The sequence below is a fragment of the Oryctolagus cuniculus genome, chromosome 17, assembly GCF_051225735.1.
Source record: "Oryctolagus cuniculus isolate XC-2025 breed Fujian yellow rabbit chromosome 17, ASM5122573v1, whole genome shotgun sequence".
In the NCBI taxonomy this organism is placed as follows: domain Eukaryota; kingdom Metazoa; phylum Chordata; class Mammalia; order Lagomorpha; family Leporidae; genus Oryctolagus; species Oryctolagus cuniculus.
This window is the reverse complement of record NC_142883.1, coordinates 33,551,462-33,576,067: the sequence shown is the minus strand read 5'-3', so window position 1 is coordinate 33,576,067 and position 24,606 is coordinate 33,551,462. Positions and strand designations below refer to the sequence as shown.

General features: G+C 48.7%; 2 protein-coding genes across 2 annotated transcripts; both read right to left on the bottom strand.

Annotated features, from left to right (window-relative positions):
* Nucleotides 1-5,241: 5,241 nt before the first annotated feature.
* On the bottom strand, nt 5,242-9,141 carry LOC100356653 (olfactory receptor 4D2). Its single transcript, XM_089317997.1, has one exon. It carries the CDS (start codon nt 7,379-7,381, stop codon nt 6,275-6,277), a length of 1,107 nt encoding a protein of 368 aa, XP_089174123.1. The 5' UTR covers nt 7,382-9,141; the 3' UTR covers nt 5,242-6,274.
* A 6,523-nt stretch (nt 9,142-15,664) lies between these two features.
* LOC100356911 (olfactory receptor 4D1-like) lies at nt 15,665-17,596 on the bottom strand. Its single transcript, XM_008271245.4, has one exon. It carries the CDS (start codon nt 16,785-16,787, stop codon nt 15,852-15,854), a length of 936 nt encoding a protein of 311 aa, XP_008269467.4. The 5' UTR covers nt 16,788-17,596; the 3' UTR covers nt 15,665-15,851.
* Between the last annotated feature and the right edge of the window lie 7,010 nt (nt 17,597-24,606).

The following is a 24,606-nucleotide window of genomic DNA, read 5'->3' as shown; positions in this document are numbered from 1 at the left end:
GCGGAGGATTAGCCTATTGAGCCATGGCGCTGGCCTAACTTTTTAAAAATATTTTTTTTTTTTTTTGACAGGCAGAGTGGACAGTGAGAGAGAGAGAGACAGAGAGAAAGGTCTTCCTTTGCCGTTGGTTCACCCTCCAATGGCCGCCGCGGCCAGCGCGATGCGGCCGGCGCACTGCGCTGATCCGATGGCAGAGCCGGGAGCCAGGTGCTTTTCCTGGTCTCCCATGGGGTGCAGGGCCCAAGCACCTGGGCCATCCTCCACTGCACTCCCGGGCCACAGCAGAGGGCTGGCCTGGAAGAGGGGCAACCGGGACAGAATCCGGCGCCCCGACCGGGACTAGAACCCGGTGTGCCGGCGCCGCTAGGCGGAGGATTAGCCTAGTGAGCCGCGGCGCCGGCCTAAAAATATTTATTTATTTATTTATTTGAAGGTCAGAGTTACACAGAGAGAGAAGGAGAGGCGGGGGTGGGAGGTCCTCCATCCACTGGTTCACTCCCCAACTGGCCGCAATGGCCAGAGCTGTGCCTATCCGAAGCCAGGAGTCAGGGGCCCAAGGACTCAGGCTATCTTCCACTGCTTTCCCAGGCCATAGCAGAGAGCTGGATCGGAAGTGGAAAAGCCAGGACCCGAACCAGCATCCATATGGAATGCCGGCGCTGAAAGTGGCAGATTTACCCTCTACGCCACAGAGCTGGCCCCAGGGCATGCTTTATTTTCTGTGTGTTGGCGACCAAACCCCCTGCCTTGTCCTTTGTGCCGCTTCCACTTCCCCTCACTAAAATCAAGGCAGGATGCCTCAGGCCCTTCTGCAGCCTCTTCTCCTACACACACACACACACACACACGCACATGCACATGTCCATACATGCACACATGCACACACACCACTTTGGGTTCCTGGGAGAGAAAGAAGGGAGTGAGTTCTGAGCACCTGGAGATGGGGAAGGGACTGCTCATTTGCTCTACTGGGATGAGCCCAGCCCCCCCGGGTCCTGCTGGGCAGGATCCGTGTGGGATCTATGCACAGTGTCTCCCTCACATCCTTCCGTGGTTTCCCAGGCCAGGCAAGAGCTCTCCAGTGTCCACCCCACCCCTCTCTACCACCTACTCACTGCAGCCTTGATCTCCCTGAAGTTTTCTGGTGCACCCTGTTTCCCCTCACCATAGGTCCTGGCACCCTGTTTCCCCTTTGCCTGCCTGCCTATCTTCTAATTTTCCCAACCAAGCTGAGCCATCACTTCCTCCAGGAAGTCTTCCCTCATGCCTTTCATCCTTCAACTATGACCCGAGTTAGATGTGTACCTCCCCAGGCTGTCTCCGTGTCCATCTCCTGCATAGGTCGCTGAGTCCCTCGGGGGACCCCATGACTGTTCTTATTTATGGCGCTGTGCCCAGCATCCAACACAGGGCAAGGGACAGAGCCAGTGCTCGGGAATGTTGTGGAACATGAGTGGCCGGTGTCCTGGCCTGACTCTGTAAGTCCACACGACCTTCTCTGCCCGGCAAGGAGGACATATCCCTCACCTCCAGCTGGGGTTTCCCAAATCTTCCTTCTCTGCCCACTGTAGCCTCAGTGCCCCATGCAAAGACTGGCAGGGCTTCATACATATTGTGGAATGGGTGCATTTGCTGTGAGCTTGCCTGTCATGGCTCTTGGTCAAGGAGTGACTTTTTGCCTGTACATCTGTCAGGACCTGGTGCCTTTGGCCAGAGGCATTGCTCTCTTTGGGCCAGGCCAGCCCAGGTCAGGCTGAGATCCAGACCTTGGGCCATGAGGGTGGCTTCCCTACTCAGCATCTTTCAGCTGCAGTACCCAAGAACCTTCCTTCCCACCCCGCCCAGCCAGTTCAAAAGCCTCAATTTTTCGCAACCATTTTCACAAGAACGGTCCACCAGCTTTGGTGGAGCGGCTGGCCACAGGTTTGATTAGATCGCATTATCTGCTAAGCTCTAACGGCACCCATTGAGACAGAGAGGGCAGGGCAGGACTCAGGGCTGGTGGGCTCCCAGGGGCTCCTAGGAAGGGTGTCCTTGGCCCTATTCTCACGTTGAGAACAGATGTATGCAGGGGGAAGAGGCTTGGCTCAGACCAGCCATTGGTACACAGGTGCGCATATATGTGTACACATGTGCATATGTGTGCTCCAGAATCTGGACCCACACAGGGTTGGAAGACTCTCCTCCTGAGACAGGCAGCTCTCAGTCCTCTGCCTGTAGTGAGGCTGGAGAAAATGCAGTTTGGGGTCCTGGAACGCTGGCCTTGAGTCCAGCACCACCGCTGCCTGTGAGCTTCAGCAAGGACTTGCACCCTAGTAAAGTCACCGAAGGAAGGGAGGGTCGGGGGCACGAGGACTCTGGTAAGCACAGGTGCAAGCTGGGGGCTGCACTGAGGGCGAGCACCCAGCCCCGCCCTCCTCCCTCCGGCTGTAGATAAGCAAGAGCTTGTACCTCACCACCTCTGACACACCAGGAGCTCCCGTGGGAGGAACTGGGGCATGGTGTGTGTGTGTGTGCATGTGTGTGTGCATGCGTGCGTGCGTGTAGAGGTGTCGGTGATCTTGGGGGACTTAGTCCCTTGGGATCGCTGAGTACACAACGTCAAGGGCAGGAGCTCACTGACTGGGGCCCTTTGTGTCAGATGAGGGCTGCTGTCTGTGTCCCTGCCTTCTGACCTCCCCTCTCCCCACGCAGGCTTCTGATGGTGTCGTTGGAAAAGGGCTGGGCTCACTTCTGCTCCTTCTCACTTCCCCGGAAGGCAAGTTAGCCAGCTAGGAGTGTGCCACTGCTACCTGATGCTGCCTGTGGCCCCCACAGCAGGCTGTCCTGGGACGGCCATCCAGGCTGCACTCTGGACAGGGATGAGTCTCAGCTTTCTTCATGTCCCTCTGGGCAGTAGTAATGGTTGCAATTGTAATGAGGCCTCGTGGCCCTGTGCATTCCCATGGCAAAGCCGCTGGCCTCGTGGCTTCTCTGTCAGCTCACACTCTGGGGCAGCCTGCAGGGCCTGCTGGGCCCATTCCCTGGATCTTGGTTGGGCTGTAGAGGGACTTCCGTTGTGTTTACTGTCATGGGTGTCTGGGCCGCAGCTCAACCTCCTCCTCCCTACTCGGCCTTCACTCAGCCATCACCCCCATCCCCAGGCTGGCAGCTGGCCTGACACCCGTACAGCCAGAGAGGGCACCATGCTTTGCCCCCACTGCCCACGTGCCCCACCTCATAGGGCCTCTGGGCATCTGCCTCCAGTTCTGACCCTTTCCTGGCTCTCTCAGGTCCACTGTGTTTCCCACATGGGACTTAGGAGGGGCAGGGAGGGATATTCCATCTCCGGTAGAATTGCCTGGGCATGGTAATTTTTGGTAGTTTTATTGTGGTTTAAAAATTCTCCCCAGAAAAAAGAGCCCCTCATGGCCCCCCAGGGACCATCTCCCCGTCCTTGGTGTGCCCTGCAGCTGTGAGCTTTGGAGAGGCGGCTGTGGGGGACACCCAGGACAGGTGTCTTTGAGCTCCTCGTCTGCTTTCAGCTCTCTCCAGCCCAGCTCCCTCAGCTCTTGCTCACGGCTCCCACTGGGTCAGCCCCAACCACTGCCACCTGTGTCGTCTCAGGATTGCAGGCTTCCTCAGGCTCCTGATCAGGGGCGTCATAGCCTTTCTTCCCTTGGGTTAGCCAAACTAAAGTCAGGAACTTTCCATGGGAGCCTATAGGTAAAGATGACAAAATAGGGCAGAAAGAGTTCAATGTTGGCACTCAACAAATACTTGATTACTGAAGGAATAAAATCACAAATGTCCAGACATAACTAAAGATAAGTCCATTGGATGGTGCCGTTTAATGGATGCCCTTCTTGTTCCTGTCATGGTAGGCATGTCTGGGGGTAGTCTGTCCACCCACATCCTCCTTCTTTGAGAACAACCATCATCCACAACCTCTGCTGAAAGGGACCTTGATGGTCATGACATGCATATCCTCCAGTCACGGGGGACACATGACTCAACCTCAGCCAATCAGATTTTTCTCATGGGACTTTGGCATTCTAATGCTAAGAGATTGAGCTAGCTGGCTATGGAAAGTAGAGTAGAAGGGTCATGTCCTGGGCCTGAGGCTCCATCTGGGCTACATGCAAGAAGATGCACAAGGGCTGGTGCTGTGGTATAGTAGGTTAAGCATCCACTTGCAGTGCTGGCATCCCGTATGGTGCTGGTTCAAGTCTCAGCTGCTCCACTTCCAATCTAGCTCCCTGCTGATGGCCTGGGGAAGCAATGGAAGATGGGCCAAGTGTTTGGGCCCCTTACACCTATGTGGGAGATCTTGAGGGGGCTCTTGGCTTCTGGCTTTGGATCGTCCCAGCTCCAGCCATTATAGCCATTTGGGGAGTGAACCAGTAGGTGGAAGAGCCCCCCCCGCCCATCCTTCTCTCTGTATGTAACTCTGCCTCTCGAGTAAATAAATCTTTGGGGAAAAAAGAAGATAGCACAGGCAGGGAATGATGAAGGAGAAAGGAAGAGAGAGAGAGTGAGAGCCCAGCTGATTGGCTATGTGGGTCCTAGCAGCTGTGTACTCTCACAGTACCTGAGTCCAGCTTATTTCAGAAAGACTTTTATACCCTAAAAATAAATCCCTCCTTTTGTTTAACCTTGTTCAGGCTGTGGCTCATTGCAACTTGAACTAGAGCCTGTTTCTTCTCTTCAGTTCTGCCTGACAAGCTGTCCCAGCCCCGACTTGGTATTGGAGGAAAGATGTGAAGGGTTTGTGGCAAACAGGTTCACACAGAGAGGAAGCCAGGCACATCAGTGAGTTGGGAAAAAATGGCCCAGATAGACAAAGACTAAACTGACAGGGGCAGGTGTTGTGGTACAGGCGGTTAGGCCGCTGCTTGTGACACCTGCAACTCATATTGGACTGCCGGTTAGAGTCCCAGTTTCTCTGCTTCTGATCCATTTTTTGCTAATGCATCCTGGGAAGCAGTGGATGCTTGGGTCCCTGCCACGTATGTGAGATAATTTATATGGAGTTCCATGCTCCTGGTTTTGTCCTGGCCCAGGGAAGTGGGCATATGGGAGTTAACCAACAGAAGGAAGATCTCTCTCTCTCTCTCTCTCTCTCTTCTCCCCTTCTCCCCCCTCTCCTCCCCCCCCGTCTCCCTCCCCTGAGGCAGATAAAAATAAATAAACATTTAAAAAAGACTGAACTTATGGAAGTCAATGTAGGGGAGGAAGAAAGAATGGAAATGGAGAGAGATCAATAAAGAAAACAATTACAGAGCACATTATATGGGTAAAGTACTGCATTACAGCCCATGTGAATGTTTGAAATATGAATATAGAAGGAAGGAGGGAGGAAGGAAATAATGAATGAAGGAAGGAATGAAAGAAAGGAGGGAGGGAAGAGAGAAGCAAGGATCAAGGATCTTTTGGTTCCCAGTTGCAGGAATTGTTGAGTGTGGCAGGTGGGTGGGTAGGGATGGCAGGAAATAGTCAGACTCAGATGCATGGCCCTGAGTCTATGCTCATCTCTTCTGTGGACTTTTGGTTATGTTGCATGGCCCATACTCCAACGGGAGTTCAGTCTCTCACTTTCTTTGCCTCCCTCACTTCACATAGGAATTTTGCCCTATTTCCAAAGCATGATTCAATTGGTAGAAGCATAAATGACACAGACAATAATAACAACATTTCTTTTACGGATTCTATGATTTATAAATTATTTTCCCATGATTTTAAAAATTTGAATCTTTGAGAATATCCATGAGATTGCTTGGATAATAATGTTTTCATACCAGTTGGTGAGGAAGAAGTCAAGAGACTGAGTATTTAGGTGGCTCAGCCAAGGTCATCAGGTAAGGGTAAGGGTCAAGTCTCCCAATTTAGGACTAAGATCACAAATCTGGTGCTATCTCCAAATCTCTGGACTCAGACCAAAAGGAGATGCTCAAAAGAGAATCAAAATACAGAAAATAGAAATGCTCGTCTGTGGGAAATATTGCCACCACGAGAGGAAACTATCAGGAAGGAGAAGGGAGTTGTGGTTCAGGAGCCAAGCAGACAGTCCTCATTGTTGCAGAGGTGTCAGAATGCTTTATCACAAACCTTAGCCTCTAAAGAAATCACTTTCCTTTTCCTCCCAAAACTGAGTAAGTTGCTTAGTTTCAAAGCCATCCACTTCTAAGACGACTCTCACAACAAATCCACAAATTAAGAAGAGAGCAGGTGTGGTAACTCTGTCTCTGCACTTTACAAAAGGATAGCAAAGCCAAAGAGAAGCCACCTGCCATTGTCACTCCTTTTGACACGCCAGCCAGTGCCTCCCTAATCTCTTCACTGCTGCCTGCATCTCCTGGTTCCTCAGAGTGTAGATCATGGGGTTGAGCATGGGGGTCATGACCGTATGGCTGAGGGACACAGCCTTGTCCATGGGGAACAGGGTGAAGGGCCGGGCATAGAGGTAAATGCTTGGAATGAAGATTATAGACACCACGATGATGTGAGTGGTGCAGGTGGAAGCTGCCTTACTCCTTGCCTTCCTTTGGTGGGAGCGTAGCATCATCAGGATGACCAAATAAGAGATCAGGAGGAGGAAGAACCAGATGACATCCAGCATCCCACTGTTGGAGATCATGAGGAATTCCAAGAGGGCAGTGTCCGTGCAGGCCAGTCTCAGCACTTGGGGGACGTCACAGTAGAAGTTGTCCAGGATGTTGGGGCCACAGAAAGGCAGGGGGAGCATCAGAGACAGCTGGACAATGGAGTGGACGAAGCCCCCTACCCAGGCAGTCACTGCGAGCCCCACACAGAGCTGGGTGTTCATGATAGTGACGTAGTGGAGAGGCCGGGAGATGGCAATGAGGCGGTCACAGGCCATTACTGAGAGGAAGAAGACCATGGCTCCTCCGAGGAAGTGGAAGAAGAAGATTTGGGCCATGCAGCCCTGGTAGGAGATGGTCTTTGGCTCCGAGAGCAAGTCCACCAGCATCTTTGGGACAGTGACAGAGGAGAAGCAAAGGTCTATGACAGCCAGGTTTCGGAGCAGGAAGTACATGGGCACATGGAGCTGGGAGTCAGAGGACACTGTGACTATGATGAGGAGGTTTCCAGTAACAGTGATGATGTAGACCAACAAGAACACCAGAAACAACAAGAGCTGGAGCTCCCGAGACTGCGAGAGCCCCAGGAAGACAAATTCTGATACCCAAGTGAGGTTCCTGGGTTCCATGGTACTTATTGAATGCAGATGAAGTGGTGAGAGGCTCAGAAGCAAGAAGCCCGAGTGCACATGGTGGGCATCTTGACGTGCGGATCTGATACCAGCAGCTGCCTGAATGGACTCCTCAGGGAGTTTACAAACCGGGGAGGGAAGATGCATGCATGGGATGCTGAAAGCCATCCAGAATCACAGGCAACCTGCTTTCCAATACCAGTGTATTGCAGTGGGGAAGATCTGGGAACCACTCAGACCTGGAGCCAAACTCCAGGGCTCCATCTCCTTGATTTTCACCATGAATAACTTCCTGAAATAATCAGGCCGCCCTGTCCTCTGTGAAGTCTGCTTGTTTAGAACGTACCCCTTTCATCAGACATTCAGTTTTTGCACTCCACGGTTTTCATGCAACATTTAGCACATCAACATGTTAACAGATTTTCATGCAACTATGTTTCCCCACCACAATTCAAATTAAGATCCTACAGATATAGATCTCATTTTCACAATTTCTTTGTTCCTGGCAATGTGTGTCCTTGCCATACTCAGTACTTAAAAAGGATCTGGTGTTGACTGCAGCGTGGGTGAGTAGCACAGGACATGCACACCAGGGCAGGGGGACCTCTGGACACACCTGGGTGTGTGAGCTACCGAGTTTCTTCCCAACTCCCGTGTAGGTGCCCCTTCCTGGTGAGGTCTGCAGGAGCTAGGTGGAGATGAGAGAAAGTAGGGGAGGGAAATTGTTAGATTAAGAAATAGATCACGGATTTAGCTTGAGGGGACTATGAGAACTCATATGAAAGGAGAGCATTTTTAGAAGACGTTACTGAATCCCAGGATAGAGAAGAAAGAAAGATATAGAAGGAAAAGAAATGGAAATAGATGAAGAAGTGAAAGAGATTAGAGGGGCCGGCGCTGTGGCGCAGTGGATTAAAGCCCTGGATGGAAGCACCCGCATCCAATATGGCCACTGGTTCTAGTCCCGGCTGCTCCTCTTCCCATCCAGCTCCCTGCTGTGGCTTGGGAAAGCAGTAGAAGATGGCCCAAGTCCTTGGGCCCCTGCACCTGCATGGGAGACCCAGAAGAAGTTCCTGGCTCCTGGCTTCGATCGGCGCAGCTCTGGCCGTTGTAGCCATCTGGGGAGAGAACCAGCGGATGCAAGACCTCTCTCTCCGTCTCTACCTCTCTCTGTAACTCTGTCTTTCAAATGAATAAAATAAGTCTAAAAAAAAAAAAAGATTAGAAGGCAGGGTAGTAGAACACAGGCAGGATGGAGACATAAAATGTTGTAGTGGGGAGGACATGGCACCAAGGTGGGAAGCAGAGCAGGGAAAGAGATGGAGAGGACCTGGTGAGTACCTGGGCTCCCCACTGCCCTGGGCACAGTCTCTGGCTGCCCATCCCCCCACCTGCCCTAGTGTAGCCTGTTGGCTTCTGGAGATCACTGGCTTCTCACCCTTGGCCTTGGCTTCCACTGTAGTCCTCCCTCTACACAGCTGCCCCTAAGGCCTTTCAGAGCCAGATCTGCTCGGGCTCCTCTTTGACACATTCCCTGTTAGTGGCCACTCACTAGGGCTCTGTGCAGCTATGCCAAATGCTTGGTGGGTGCAGACACACGGCCACATGTGCCTGTGGCTGCCCCCATCACCTCCCACACGGGGATAGACCCTGGCCTCCACCCACCTTTCAATCATCTTTGTGACTCTTGGCTCTTTGTGAGTGATGCCTGCCTCCACAGCCCCGGCACTCATTTCCGTGCTTGGTTCCTGCATGCCCTCCCTGTCCTCCTACCTGGGAAGGGCTCCCTGACCTGGCACCGCGCTGTGACCTCCATCACTACTTCTCCTCGGAGAACCGACCCTCCGTCTCTCTCACTCTTACCCCATTAAACACACCGCTCCCAGATATTGTCATTTTCCAGCATTGTCCTTTGTTTCAGCTCCTCCCCTCAACCATCCGCATTCTTTCCAGTATCTTAGGAGTCACAGAGCCTGGAGCGCTGACAAAGCAGTGCTCAGGAAAGTTGCCAGGGGTGTATTGAATAGGAAACAGTGTGGCCTCCCCTCCGTAGGGCATGTTGGAGTGATTTTACTTTTCCCTTGATCCCCCTGATCATAAGGGCAGTGCCATGCTCAGCAGCTAAAATTGGTGGTCTTCTCATGCATCCGGAAGGAGGGTTTTCCACAGCACATTCCCCCAGATTCCTTGCTGACACTGTCCTCGCATTGGAGTTGCTACCACTAAGTCTATGTTTCTTGCTCACTCTGCCCAGCATAGAGATGACCTACCAGCAGGTGAGGAAACCCTCCGTGTCTCACCTTCCTTCAGCCGCCAGTGGCAGAGTGAGTTCAGGTCTCTCACCTTCCTGAGGGTCTTCTCCAGGCAGCTTCCTGAGTTTCCAGTGCTGCCCAAACCTCATAGCCCCAGGGAAGGGAATGCCCTCAAGGAGAAGGCATTGCACAGTGCTCAAGAACCAGGGCTGGATTTATTCCCCCGGGAGCAATGAGCAGAGGGAGTTGTTAAAAAGTTTCTGAGTCTCTGCAAGACACTTGCTAGTTGAGAGGTCTGCCTTGGGGGCAAGAAGACAAAGCAACAAGGGCCTTGAAATGGTAGAGCTTCAAGAAACAGGATTAGCAGGCCAAGGTCAATGAGGACAAGTGTCCCTTCAAAGAACACACATTCCAGGGCATTTGGGAGGAACCCATTTCATGGAGGAGCTGCTTGACACGCTGGAGCGTGTACCAGAGCCAACCTGGAAGGCTTGGGAAAGGTTCAAAGCCCACGGCCAGGTTTCTAGTTTAGTGGGTGGTGGGCAGAGCCCTTTCCAACACGGAGTCAAGTGATGCTGATGCTGTTTGTCTGGGGCCTTAGTTTGCGGGTGCTGACCTCAGGGTCTGCTGACAGTTTCTTGTCAGCACTGTGGACAGTCTCTGTCTCTCTGTCTCTCACTTGCTCTCGCTCTCTCGCTCCCACTCTCGCTCTCTCAGCATCGTCCAGACAACTGGTTTGATTTCTCTCTTTAACATTTTTATTGATTTGATCTCAACTTTGGGCAATGTCATCAGTGAAAAAATGTCTAACACATTGGAAACTGCAACCCTGCACATTCAATCTTATTTTGACAACCAGGTCTCATGTTTGATTCCTCCTCCATCTCCAATTCCCCAGCGCCAGCTAAAAATTCTAGTACTTTATATGTGAATTATGATCATTAATCTCATGAACTCATACAAGGACTTATGTTTTAAAATGGTGCCATTTTATCTGTGGCGCCCTGTTAGGCTCTGGCCCTGTGGCCTTCTTGTATAACAAGTTTCAATCCTGAGCCCAGCCTGGCTTACTAGAAGTCAGGTGACCAAATGGCCCAACCACAAATGTCAGCTCCACCCCACCCTAATGGGATTTTTGTTGCCACTTCCTTACCTCTGCAAAGCTATATAAGACCTGTTCTCCCAGTACAGGCTGCTGGTCTATCCTGTACGGGGAGGCAGCCTGTCTGGATTCCCCCACCCAACAATAAACCTTTCCTTAACTCCTGTGTTTGGTGTGTCTAGTGGCAGTCTTTCAACTAGTACAAGAAATGTATATATTTTCTTCTGGAGTTCCTCATCTCTGAACTGTCAGAGAATTGTTTTCCCTGATCTGTGACAACAAATGAGCACCTAAAAGGAAACCTGTAGAAGTGAAACTGACACTATGAGAAACCATGACTTGATCAGCCCTTGTACTGACTGTCGGGGAACAGCTTACTATTTTATTCTTTTAGCATTTTCTTTTTCTACTTATACCATTGGTTGAATTCTTTAATTAACATACAACTATTCTTAGGTGTTAAAATTTAACTGAAAATTGAACCCTGTTAAAAATAAGAGTGAGAGTAAGAGAGGGAGGAGATGTACATTTCAGCACATGCTCACTCGGACTTACCCCTAATGGTAGAGCTAGAAATGTGCCATGGGACTGCAGATCCCATTAAGTTGGCATGTACCAATGCCATCTTGCTAGTTAAAGTGATCAGTTTAAGTTCATAACTGATCATAAAGATAGGATTAAGTGTCAAAGGGATCACATAAATAAGACCAGTGTCTGCTAGTAATACCTGATAGAATTAAAAAGGAGAGAACAATCCAACATGGGAAGCAGGATACACAGCAGACTCATAGAATGGCAGATGTCCTAAATAGCACTCTGGCCTCAGAATCAGCCCTTAAGGCATTTGCATCTGGCTAAAAAGCCCATGAGAGTTTCTCAGGCATGGAAAGCCAAGACACTGTGGCAAAAAATGACCTAAATGAAAGATCTCTGTGAGTGAGATCCCAGTGGAAAGAATGGGCCATCAAAGAAGGAGGTACCTTTCTCAGAAGGGAGGAGAGAACTTCCACTTTGACTATGGCCTTGTCTAAATAAGATCAGAGGCTGTGAACTCAAGAGGCTTCCATAGCTTTGGCAGCTCATGACACCTCAGTGATTACTGGCATCATAAATAAGAGTGTCAATTGTTAAATCAACAACAGGAGTCACTGTGCACTTACTCCCCATGTAGGATCTCTGTCCTTAATATGCTGTTCCATGGGAATTAATGGTAAAACAAGTTTTCAAACAGTACTTTATACTTTGTATGTCTGTGTGGGTGCAATCTGTTGAAATCTTTACTTAGTATATACTAAGTTGATCTTCTGTATATAAAGATAATTAAAAAATGAATCTTAATGAAGAATGGGATGGGAGATGGAGTAGGAGATGGGATGGTTTGTGTGTGGGATGGTAGTTATGGAGGGGAAAAACACTATAATCTAAAAGTTGTACTTTTGAAATTTATATTTATTAAATAAAAGTTTCCTAAAAAAGATATTTTGTGTTGATGCTGTGTGACAGAATAGATCTTATCAGTTTCACTCATGATAATCTGGGCAATTTTAAGTTACGTGGGCCAATTCCTCATGATTCTGATTTAGCTCTCTATCAGAAAGACCTCTGATCTATTTCCTACATTTCCCATCTGTCAGGTGCCTACCTAAACTCATTTCTGGTGACTCCTTATGTTTTAACCTAAAACATGTTAAGGAATGTGGTATTGTGCATTATTTATATGCTGTAGAGATTGACTAAAGTGTAGTTTAATGCTGGGGAGTACTGTGCTATTTTGGGATTTTAGTAGGGGGTGTGTGTGTGTGTCTGTTTGTGTGTAAGATTTACTTCTTTATTTGAAATCCAGAGTCACAGAGAGGGAGAGAGGGAGAGATCCCTCTTCCATCTGCTGCTACACTCCCCAAATGGACACCTGACCAGGACTGCTTCATTCTGCCTCCATCATCCTAGAACTCCATCAGATCCTCTAATGTGGGTGGCCTGGTTCCAAGCACTCGAGCCATCTTCCTCTGTTTCCCCAGATGCATTAGCAGGGCACTGAATTGGAAGTAGAGCAACTGAGACTCCAAGGGCACTCATATGTGATGTCAGCGTTTTGGGCAGCAGCTCAATCTGCCGAAAAGTAGGTGTTTATGAGAGAAAATGCAGGGTCTTAGTCCACCAAACGAGGATGGACTGGGTCCGAAGAAAGGTATGTGCACCACTCGACCGTTCCCCAGCCTCCTGATCCCGGAGACAGTCAGACGCAGAGGGGAGTCAAGTGAAGCAAGCAAGAACTCAGTTTATAGCGCATGTAGCAAAGCCTTTTAAAGCAGAAGACTGCAGGATTACTGGGGCAGGGCATAAGGACCAAACAATTACTTAAAAGGTCATTTTATGGGGCGATTTTCTACAGAACCAGCCACAAGTCTGTACACTCGTCATCAGTTGTTGTCACCTCCCCTGAAGCTGCGCAGGCAATCAGATTGGTGGTAGACAACTTTGGATACTGCCCACCTTACTTCCTTTGGGCGCCATCTTTGAATTGCCACGTGTGCCTAATTTCCCCGCAAGAAAGTGAAAGTCGGCCTCCTTGAAGAATAGGAGAGCAGCAAATGGCATGTCTGGTACACCTGTGTGCTCAATTCTCTGGGTACCAAAGCAAGACTCAGGAGCTGCTCTCAAAGAGCTCAGGCCTGATGAGGAAGAAAATCCCAGAAACACCGAATACACTACAAGAGAAAACAGCACCACAAGAGGAATGCTCAAATCTCCTTGGGACCAGCGCTTAGCACCATGGTTAAGATGCCACATAGGGCCAGTTGCACGGATCAATAGGCTAATCCTCCACCTAGCGGCACCGGCACACCGGGTTCTAGTCCCAGTCGGGCGCCGGATTCTGTCCCGGTTGCCCCTCTTCCAGGCCAGCTCTCTGCTGTGGCCTGGGAAAGCAGTGGAGTATGGCCCAAGTGCTTGGGCCCTGCACCCCATGGGAGACCAGGAGAAGCACCTGGCTTCTGGTTTCAGATCAGCGTGGTGCGCCGGCTGCAGTGCACCGGCCGCGGCGGCCATTGGAGGGTAAACCAACGGCAAAGGAAGACCTTTCCCTTTCTCTCTGTCTCTCTCACTATCCACCACTCTGCCTGTCAAAAAAAAAAAAAAAAAAAAAAAAAAAAAAAAAAAAAGATGCCACATAGAGCACCCGTGTCCCAGCTGGAGCCTGGCTTCATGTCCCAGCTGTGTTTCTGATTCCAGCTCCCTACTGTTGTGCACCCCAGGAGGTGGTAGGTGATGGCTTAACTCCATCCACATGGAAAGCCCAGATAGGGATCCGGATTCTTACTTCAGTTTGGCCTATCCCTGGCTATTGCAGGCACTGGGGAAGAGAACCAGTGGATAGAAGAGTTTTCTCTTTCTGTATTTCTCTCTTTCAAATACATAAAACCAAGATTAAGTACAAAGTAACTTTTAGAAATTAAGGGATGCAGTAACTAGCCATGTGTGGGAGGGAGGGAAAGCCTCCTAGAGGAGATGGCTCTGAACCAAGGGGAGGTCGAGCTGTGGGCAGAGGAGAGAAGGGAGTTTCTGGTGGGAAAAACGGATTGAAGGTGTGAACTGGTACAAAGCACATTCCAGAAACCCTTAGCTCCTTGGCAGGACCAGAGCACAGGGTTGCGATAGGAGAGGAGGGTGGCGAGGAGCCGGGGCTGATGCCCGGCTTGTTGACGTCCTATTTCTCCTATAGGACACAATCCTATTTCTCCCTGTAGCATGTGAGATGCCGGGGCGGGGGGGGGGGAGACACTCTGAGGGTCATGACCCAAAGATGAATTCGGGGTGCTCTGGCAGCCCGGGGGAGGTTAGGTTGGGAGTTGAGACTGGATATTAATGGTGGCATCCATCCATTTATTCTTAGCCCTTGTTGTTTCAGAAAAGACTGAGTGAAGTCAGTTAAGGTTCTACAGCGTTGCCCGTGTCCCTGGCTCATCCTGAGTTTTCACACTCTGTAAAGTGTGAGAGTCTCATGAGAATATAGGAGAAAGCACCAGTGATAAATGATAAAAAAGGAAGGAGCAGATTTAAAAAAAAATAAAAGAAAGAACGAAAGAAAGAAAAAAGTTATTTATTTGAAAGGGAGAGAGAGAGAGAGAGAGCATCCATCAGCTGGTTTCTCCTTGCTGGGAAGCCCATTTTGAAGGTGCCAGCACCTCTCTCTGGCAAGAGACAGGAAGTTTGTCAGCTCATACCTCCCTTCCTGTTCTTCTAAAGCTGTTAAGCCCATTATAACAGCAACAGCTCCATGATGTCTTCTGACTCAGCCTCCAACACCATCACATATGAGTTTTTGGGTTAAGTTTCCAACACACAGACTTTATGAGGAGACATTCAGATCATTGCCGGTAATCATACAATCATACAATCATACAGTATGAAATTGCCTAAGCAGCTTTGTAGAGAGGGAACAGACACAAAGGGCTAAGGCCCTTGTGGGAAATATTTAGACAGTGTTAAAAGTGAGGCCACTTTCTAAGTGCCATGGTGGAGACCTGGGGTGGAGGGTGCTCAGAGCAGAGAAGAACCTGTGTGTCATAACACGAGACCTTTGACTCCTCATCGCAGAGACTCATCTGAAAAGGAAGAACTCTAGGTTTTCCCTGTGGTGTGGCAGACTCTTAGTTTCAAATCCCAATCTTTTGCCTCTAAATTTGGGACCAGAGGAAGCAGGTTCCAGGCCAAGTTTGCTGTTCAGCTGTGAGCAAGTCACGGCTGTGTTCTCGTTTGTCAGACTGGTTAACGTGACAGCAGTACTTCTATCGGTGTTGTGAGGTGTGATGAGATAGAAAGGTGAAAGTGTCTCACACAGTAGCTAGTAGTCTTATTTGTTGTACTTTATAAAGAAGTCCCTTCTTTTTTACAGATAAAACATGTCTAGAGAGGAGATAGTTGTTTAAAGACAAATTACATATTTTATAAGATTTATTTAGTCAATTTTTTATTTGAAAGGCAGAACAGAGTGATATTTGGAAAGAGAAAGAGAATTTCCTTCCACTGGTTCACTCCCTAAATGGCTGCAACAGTTGTGGCTGGGCCAAGCTAAGCCAGGAGCCAGGGATTCCGTCCTGGTTTCCTACGGAGACCCTGGTTCTTGTGGCATTCTCCACTTCCTTCTCAGGCTCATTAGCAGAAAGCTGTGTTGGATACAGTTAGCTGGGACTCAACCCAGAACTGTAAAAGGAAATGCTGGTTCACAAGTGGTAGCTAAACCCACTCACCACAACACTGGTCCCTAAATCAACTTATTAAAAGTTCACTCCTTGTGGCACATCACTAGGCTCTTTCCTAATCTCCTCATGGCTGCCTGCATCTCCTGGTTTCTCAGGGTGTAGATCATGGGGTTGAGCATGGGGGTCAATACCGTGTAGCTGACAGACACAGCCTTGTCCAAAGGGAAGGGCGTGAAAGGCCGTGAGTAGATATAGATACAGGGGATGAAGATCATAGACACCACGATGATGTGTGTGGTGCAGGTGGAAGCTGCCTTCCTCCGTGCTTGCCCCGAGTGGGAGCGCAGCATCACCAGGATGGCGGCGTAGGAGGTCAGGAGGAGGAGGAACCAGATGAGCACCAGCATCCCACTGTTGGAGATCATGAGGAACTCCAGGAGGGCAGTGTCCGTGCAGGCCAGTCTCAGCACTTGGGGGACGTCACAGTAGAAGTTGTCCAGGATGTTGGGGCCACAATAAGGCAAGGGAAGTATCAAAGCCAGCTGGACAATGGAGTGAACAAAGCCCCCTACCCAGGCAGCCACCACCAGTGTCACACACAGGCGAGTGTTCATGATGGTGACATAGTGGAGGGGCCGGGAGATGGCTATGTAGCGGTCATAAGCCATCACTGAGAGAAAGAAGACAGTCCCGCCTCCCAAGAGGTGGAAGAAGAAGATTTGGGCCATGCAGCCCTGGTAGGAGATGGTCTTGGTCTCACGAAAGAAGTCTGCCAGCATCCTTGGGCAGGTGACTGTGGAACAACAGAGGTCTATGACAGCCAGGTTGCGGAGAAGAAAATACATGGGCATGTTGAGTCGGGGGTCCAAAGTTACTGTGACCATGATAAGAAGATTTCCCACCACCGTGGTGACGTAAACCAATAAGAACAGCATGAACAGGAATTTCTGGAGCCCCTGGATGTGTGACAAGCCCAAGAGGATAAACTCGGACACTCGTGTGAGGTTCTGGGTCTCCATGAGTTCTTCCCCACATGCAAAACAAAGTCACAGAGACGCAATCATATTCTCCCGGATGATCAGGATTGAGTTGATCAGTGTTACTGTTGAGTACCATACAAAGATGTAGGTCCTGGGGCACCAGTGGGATAACTGTGTTTCCAGAGCTCCTGCAGGCTTACACCCTAACCACAACCTACGTCATGTTGCAGGCTTTCGCAGTTTTTGTTTAACGTTTGGACTGTGCTGTCCTTGCCCACACATTTCATCTCTGAAATGTTTTACACCGGTGTGTGCAGCAAAATGCTTTGTACCAGAGACTCCACGAATCTAGCTGAACCATTACATGAACAAATGAATATATCAGCACGTACTTCTGACCACAAACACAATCTGCTTTGTGCATGAATCTTCAGAGGGTGTAAAGCAGGATCTCTTGATTTTAGACAGATGCTTCTTCATGGTGGATGATTGTGCGGCTACACAGCGTTCAATTCTGAAGAGTGACGTTGGTAGAAAGACACATTAGGGCCGGCGCCGTGGCTCACTAGGCTAATCCTCCGCCTTGCGGCGCCGGCACACCGGGTTCTAGTCCTGGTCGGGGCGCCGGATTCTGTCCCGGTTGCCCCTCTTCCAGGCCAGCTCTCTGCTGTGGCCAGGGAGTGCAGTGGAGGATGGCCCAAGTCCTTGGGCCCTGAACCCCATGGGAGACCAGGAGAAGTACCTGGCTCCTGCCATCGGATCAGTGCGGTGCGCCGACTGCGGCGGCCATTGGAGGGTGAACCAACGGCAAAGGAAGACCTTTCTCTCTGTCTCTCTCTCTCACTGTCCACTCTGCCTGTAAAAAAAGAAAGAAAGAAAGAAAGAAAGAAAGAAAGAAAGAAAGAAAGAAAGAAAGAAAGAAAGAAAGAAAGAAAGAAAGAGAAAGAAAGAAAAAGACACATTAAAGACTTGAGAAGTTCCTGGAATAATCAGGCCGTCCTGTCCTCTGTGAAGTCTGCTTGTTTAGAACGTACCCCTTTCATCAGACATTCAGTTTTTGCACTCCACGGTTTTCATGCAACATTTAGCACATCAACATGTTAACAGATTTTCATGCATCTATGTTTCCCTACCACAATTCAAATTAAGATCCTACAGATATAGATCTCATTTTCACAATTTCTTTGTTCCTGGCAATGTGTGTCCTTGCCATACTCAGTACTTAAAAAGGATCTGGTGTTGACTGCAGCGTGGGTGAGTAGCACAGGACATGCACACCAGGGCAGGGGGACCTCTGGACACACCTGAGTGTGTGAGCTACTGAGTTTCTTCCCAACTCCCGTGTAGGTGCCCCTTCCTGGTGAGGTCTGCAGGAGCTAGGTGGAGATGAGAGAAAGTAGGGGAGGGAAATTGTTAGATTAAGAAATAGATCACGGATTTAGCTTGAGGGGACTATGAGAACTCATATGAAAGGAGAGCATTTTTAGAAGATGTTACTGAATCCCAGGATAGAGAAGAAAGAAAGATATAGAAGGAAAAGAAATGGAAATAGATGAAGAAGTGAAAGAGATTAGAGGGGCCGGCGCTGTGGCGCAGTGGGTTAAAGCCCTGGATGGAAGCACCCGCATCCAATATGGCCACTGGTTCTAGTCCCGGCTGCTCCTCTTCCCATCCAGCTCTCTGCTGTGGCCTGGGAAAGCAGTAGAAGATGGCCCAAGTCCTTGGGACCCTGCACCCACATGGGAGACCCAGAAGAAGTTCCTGGCTCCAGGCTTCGATCGGCGCAGCTCTGGCCGTTGTAGCCATCTGGGGAGTGAACCAGCAGATGGAAGACCTCTCTCTCCATCTCTACCTCTCTCTGTAACTCTGTCTTTCAAATGAATAAAATAAGTCTAAAAAAAAAAAAAGATTAGAAGGCAGGGTAGTAGAACACAGGCAGGATGGAGACATAAAATGTTGTAGTGGGGAGGACATGGCACCAAGGTGGGAAGCAGAGCAGGGAAAGAGATGGAGAGGACCTGGTGAGTACCTGGGCTCCCCACTGCCCTGGGCACAGTCTCTGGCTGCCCATCCCCCCACCTGCCCTAGTGTAGCCTGTTGGCTTCTGGAGATCACTGGCTTCTCACCCTTGGCCTTGGCTTCCACTGTAGTCCTCCCTCTACACAGCTGCCCCTAAGGCCTTTCAGAGCCAGATCTGCTCGGGCTCCTCTTTGACACATTCCCTGTTAGTGGCCACTCACTAGGGCTCTGTGCAGCTATGCCAAATGCTTGGTGGGTGCAGACACACGGCCACATGTGCCTGTGGCTGCCCCCATCACCTCCCACACGGGGATAGACCCTGGCCTCCACCCACCTTTCAATCATCTTTGTGACTCTTGGCTCTTTGTGAGTGATGCCTGCCTCCACAGCCCCGGCACTCATTTCCGTGCTTGGTTCCTGCATGCCCTCCCTGTCCTCCTACCTGGGAAGGGCTCCCTGACCTGGCACCGCGCTGTGACCTCCATCGCTACTTCTCGGAGAACAGACCCTCTGTCTCTCTCACACTTACCCTGTTGAACACACCACTCCTGGATATTGTCATTTTCCAGCATTGTCCTTTGTTTCAGCTCCTCCCCTCAACCATCCGCATTCATTCCAGTATCTTAGGAGTCACAGAGCCTGGAGCGCTGACAAAGCAGTGCTCAGGAAAGTTGCCAGGGGTGTATTGAATAGGAAACAGTGTGGCCTCCCCTCCGTAGGGCATGTTGGAGTGATTTTACTTTTCCCTTGATCCCCCTGATCATAAGGACAGTGCCATGCTCAGCAGCTAAAATTGCTGGTCTCCTCATGCATCCGGAAGGAGGGTTTTCCACAGCACATTCCCCCAGATTCCTTGCTGACACTGTCCTCGCATTGGAGTTGCTACCACCAAGTCTATGTTTCTTGCTCACTCTGCCCAGCATCTAGCAGGTTTTTTCAAGAACCTTCATAGAGATGACCTACCAGCAGGTGAGGAAACCCTCCGTGTCCCTTCCTTCAGCCGCCAGTGGCAGAGTGAGTTCAGGTCTCTCACCTTCCTGAGGGTCTTCTCCAGGCAGCTTCCTGGGTTTCCAGTGCTGCCCAAACCTCATAGCCCCTGGGAAGGGAATGCCCTCAGGGAGAAGGCATTGCACAGTGCTCAAGAACCAGGGCTGGATTTATTCCCCCGGGAGTAATGAGCAGAGGGAGTTGTTAAAAAGTTTCTGAGTCTCTGCAAGACACTTGCTAGTTGAGAGGTCTACCTTGGGGGCAAGAAGACAAAGCAACAAGGGCCTTGAAATGGTAGAGCAAACAGGATTAGCAGGCCAAGGTCAGAGAGGACAAGTGTCCCTTCAAAGAACACACATTCCAGGGCATTTGGGAGGAACCCATTTCATGGAGGAGCTGCTTGACACGCTGGAGCGTGCACCAGAGCCAACCTGGAAGGCTTGGGAAAGGTTCAAAGCCCACGGCCAGGTTTCTAGTTTAGTGGGTGGTGGGCAGAGCCCTTTCCAACACGGAGTCAAGTGATGCTGCTGCGTTTTTCTGGGGCCTTAGTTTGCGGGTGCTGACCTCAGGGTCTGCTGACAGTTTCTTGTCAGCACTGTGGACAGTCTCTGTCTCTCTGTCTCTCGCTTGCTCTCGCTCTCTCGCTCCCACTCTCGCTCTCTCAGCATCATCCAGACAACTGGTTTGATTTCTCTCTTTAGCATTTTTATTGATTTGATCTCAACTTTGGGCAATGTCATCAGTGAAAAAATGTCTAACACATTGGAAACTGCAACCCTGCACATTCAATCTTATTTTGACAACCAGGTCTCATGTTTGATTCCTCCTCCATCTCCAATTCCCCAGCGCCAGCTAAAAATTCTAGTACTTTATATGTGAATTATGATCATTAATCTCATGAACTCATACAAGGACTTATGTTTTAAAATGGTGCCATTTTATCTGTGGCGCCCTGTTAGGCTCTGGCCCTGTGGCCTTCTTGTATAACAAGTTTCAATCCTGAGCCCAGCCTGGCTTACTAGAAGTCAGGTGACCAAATGGCCCAACCACAAATGTCAGCTCCACCCCACCCTAATGGGATTTTTGTTGCCACTTCCTTACCTCTGCAAAGCTATATAAGACCTGTTCTCCCAGTACAGGCTGCTGTTCTATCCTGCACGGGGAGGCAGCCTGTCTGGATTCCCCCACCCAACAATAAACTTTTCCTTAACTCCTGTGTTTGGTGTGTCTAGTGGCAGTCTTTCAACTAGTACAAGAAGTGCATATATTTTTTTCTGGAGTTCCTCATCTTGGAAGTGTCTGAATTGGAACTAACTGGGTTTTTGAGCTGGGCAGGCTGGTTAAACTGTGGAATACTGTGGAATTTCCTAGAGAGAGCTCAGTGATCCTCATGGCATGTCTAGGTTGTTCTAAGTTTTTTCATTTCAAATACTTACATTCAACAAATCCACATTTCTATGGCATGTAAGCACTGTGTGAAGCTCTATGACTTCCACATGTAAGAGATATAGTTGTAAGGAACAATTCTAATATTTAATGGTTTGACCATTGGAAGAGCTAGCCTCTTATTAAGATATCTTGCATTAGCTGGTAAAGCCACTATGGAAGACATTTTGGAGATTCCTCAGAAACCTGAATATAATCCTACCATATAAACCAGCCACCCTACTCCTCAAAATTTATCCAAGGGAAATTAAATTGGCAAATAAAAGAGCTATCTAACCCCAATGTTTATTGCAGTTTAATTCACAATAGCTAAGACATGGAATCATCCTAAATGCCCATGAAAAGAAGACTGAATAAAGAAATTATGGGATATGTACTCTATAATATATTATACAGCAGTAAAAAAAAAAAGAAGAAATCTGGTTATTTGCAAGAAAATGGAGGAATCTGGAAAACATCATGCTGAATGAAATAAGCCAGTCCCCAAGGGACAAATATCATATGTTTCCCCTGATCTGTGACAACAAATGAGCACCTAAAAGGGAACCTGTAGAAGTGAAACTGACACTATGAGAAACCATGACTTGATCAGCCCTTGTACTGACTCTTGGGGAACAGCTTACTGTTTTATTCTTTTTAGCATTTTCTTTTTCTACTAATACCATTGGTTGAATTCTTTAATTAACACACAACTATTCTTAGGTGTTAAAATTTAACTGAAAATTGAACCCTGTTAAAAATAAGAGTGGGAGTAAGAGAGGGAGGAGATGTACATTTCAGCACATGCTCACTCGGACTTAACCCTAATGGTAGAGCTAGAAATGTGCCATGGGACTGCAGATCCCATTAAGTTGGCATGTACCAATGCCATCTTGCTAGTTAAAGTGATCAGTTTAAGTTCATAACTGATCATAAAGATAGGATTAAGTGTCAAAGGGATCACATAAATAAGACCAGTGTCTGCTAGTAATACCTGATAGAATTAAAAAGGAGAGAATCATCCAACATGGGAAGCAGGATGCACAGCAGACTCATAGAATGGCAGATGTCCTAAATAGCACTCTGGCCTCAGAATCAGCCCTTAAGGTATTTGGATCTGGCTAAAAAGCCCATGAGAGTTTCTCAGGCATGGAAAGCCAAGACACTGTGGCAAAAAATGACCTAAATGAAAGATCTCTGTGAGTGAGATCCCAGTGGAAAGAATGGGCCATCAAAGAAGGAGGTACCTTTCTCAGAAGGGAGGAGAGAATTTCCACTTTGACTATGGCCTTGTCTAAATAAGATCAGAGGCTGTGAACTCAAGAGGCTTCCATAGCTTTGGCAGCTCATGACACCTCAGTGATTACTGGCATCATAAATAAGAGTGTCAATTGTTAAATCAACAACAGGAGTCACTGTGCACTTACTCCCCATGTAGGATCTCTGTCCTTAATGTGCTGTTCCATGCGAATTAATGGTAAAACTAGTCTTCAAACAGTACTTTATACTTTGTGTGTCTGTGTGGGTGCAATCTGTTGAAATCTTTACTTAGAATATACTAAATTAATCTTCTGTATATAAAGATAATTAAAAAATGAATCTTAATGAAGAATGGGATGGGAGATGGAGTAGGAGATGGGATGGTTTGTGTGTGGGATGGTAGTTATGGAGGGGAAAAACACTATAATCCAAAAGTTGTACTTTTGAAATTTATATTTATTAAATAAAAGTTTCCTAAAAAAGATATTTTGTGTTGATGCTGTGTGACAGAATAGATCTTATCAGTTTCACTCATGATAATCTGGGCAATTTTAAGTTACGTGGGCCAATTCCTCATGATTCTGATTTAGCTCTCTATCAGAAAGACCTCTGATCTATTTCCTACATTTCCCATTTGTCAGGTGCCCACCCAAACTCATTTCTGGTGACTCCTTATGTTTTAACCTAAAACATGTTAAGGAATGTGGTATTGTGCATTATTTATATGCTGTAGAGATTGACTAAAGTGTAGTTTAATGCTGGGGAGTACTGTGCTATTTTGGGATTTTAGTAGGGTGTGTGTGTGTGTGTGTGTATGTATGTATGTGTGCGTGTAAGATTTACTTCTTTATTTGAAATCGAGAGTCACAGAGAGGGAGAGAGGGGACAGAGGATAGAGATCCCTCTTCCATCTGCTGCTACACTCCCCAAATGGACACCTGACCGGGGCTGCTTCATGCTGTAGCCATCATCCTAGAACTCCATCAGGGCCTCCAATGTGGGTGGCCTGGGTCCAAGCACTCGAGCCATCTTCCTCTGTTTCCCCAGATGCATTAGCAGGGCACTGAATTGGAAGCAGAGCAACTGAGACTCCAAGGACACTCATATGTGATGTCAGCGTTTTGGGCAGCAGCTCAATCTGCCGAAAAGTAGGTGTTTATGAGAGAAAATGCAGGGTCTTAGTCCACCAAACGAGGATGGACTGGGTCCGAAGAAAGGTATGTGCACCGCTCGCCCGTTCCCCTGCCTCCTGATCCTGGAGACAGTCAGATGCAGCGGGGAGTCAAGTGAAGCAAGCAAGAACTCAGTTTATAGCGCATGTAGCAAAGCCTTTTAAAGCAGAAGACCGCAGGATTACTGGGGCAGGGCATAAGGACCAAACAATTACTTAAAAGGTCATTTTACGGGGCAATTTTCTACAGAACCAGTCACAAGTCTGTACACTCGTCATCAGTTGTTGTCACCTCCCCTGAAGCTGCGCAGGCAATCAGATTGGTGGTAGACAACTTTGGATACTGCCCACCTTACTTCCTTTGGGCGCCATCTTTGAATTGCCACGTGTGCCTAATTTCCCTGCAAGAAAGTGAAGGTCGGCCTCCTTGACGAATAGGAGAGCAGCAAATGGCATGTCTGGTACACCTGTGTGCTCAATTCTCTGGGTACCAAAGCAAGACTCAGGAGCTGCTCTCAAAGAGCTCAGGCCTGATGAGGAAGAAAATCCCAGAAACACTGAATACACTACAGGAGAAAACAGCACCACAAGAGGAATGCTCAAATCTCCTTGGGATCAGCACTTAGCACCATGGTTAAGATGCCACATAGAGCACCCGTGTCCCAGCTGGAGCCTGGCTTCATGTCCCAGCTGTGTTTCTGATTCCAGCTCCCTACTGTTGTGCACCCCAGGAGGTGGTAGGTGATGGCTTAACTCCATCCACATGGAAAGCCCAGATAGGGATCCGGGTTCTTACTTCAGCTTGGCCTATCCCTGGCTATTGCAGGCACTGGGGAAGAGAACCAGTGGATAGAAGAGTTTTCTCTTTCTGTATTTCTCTCTTTCAAATACATAAAACCAAGATTAAGTACAAAGTAACTTTTAGAAATTAAGGGATGCAGTAACTAGCCATGTGTGGGAGGGAGGGAAAGCCTCCTAGAGGAGATGGCTCTGAAC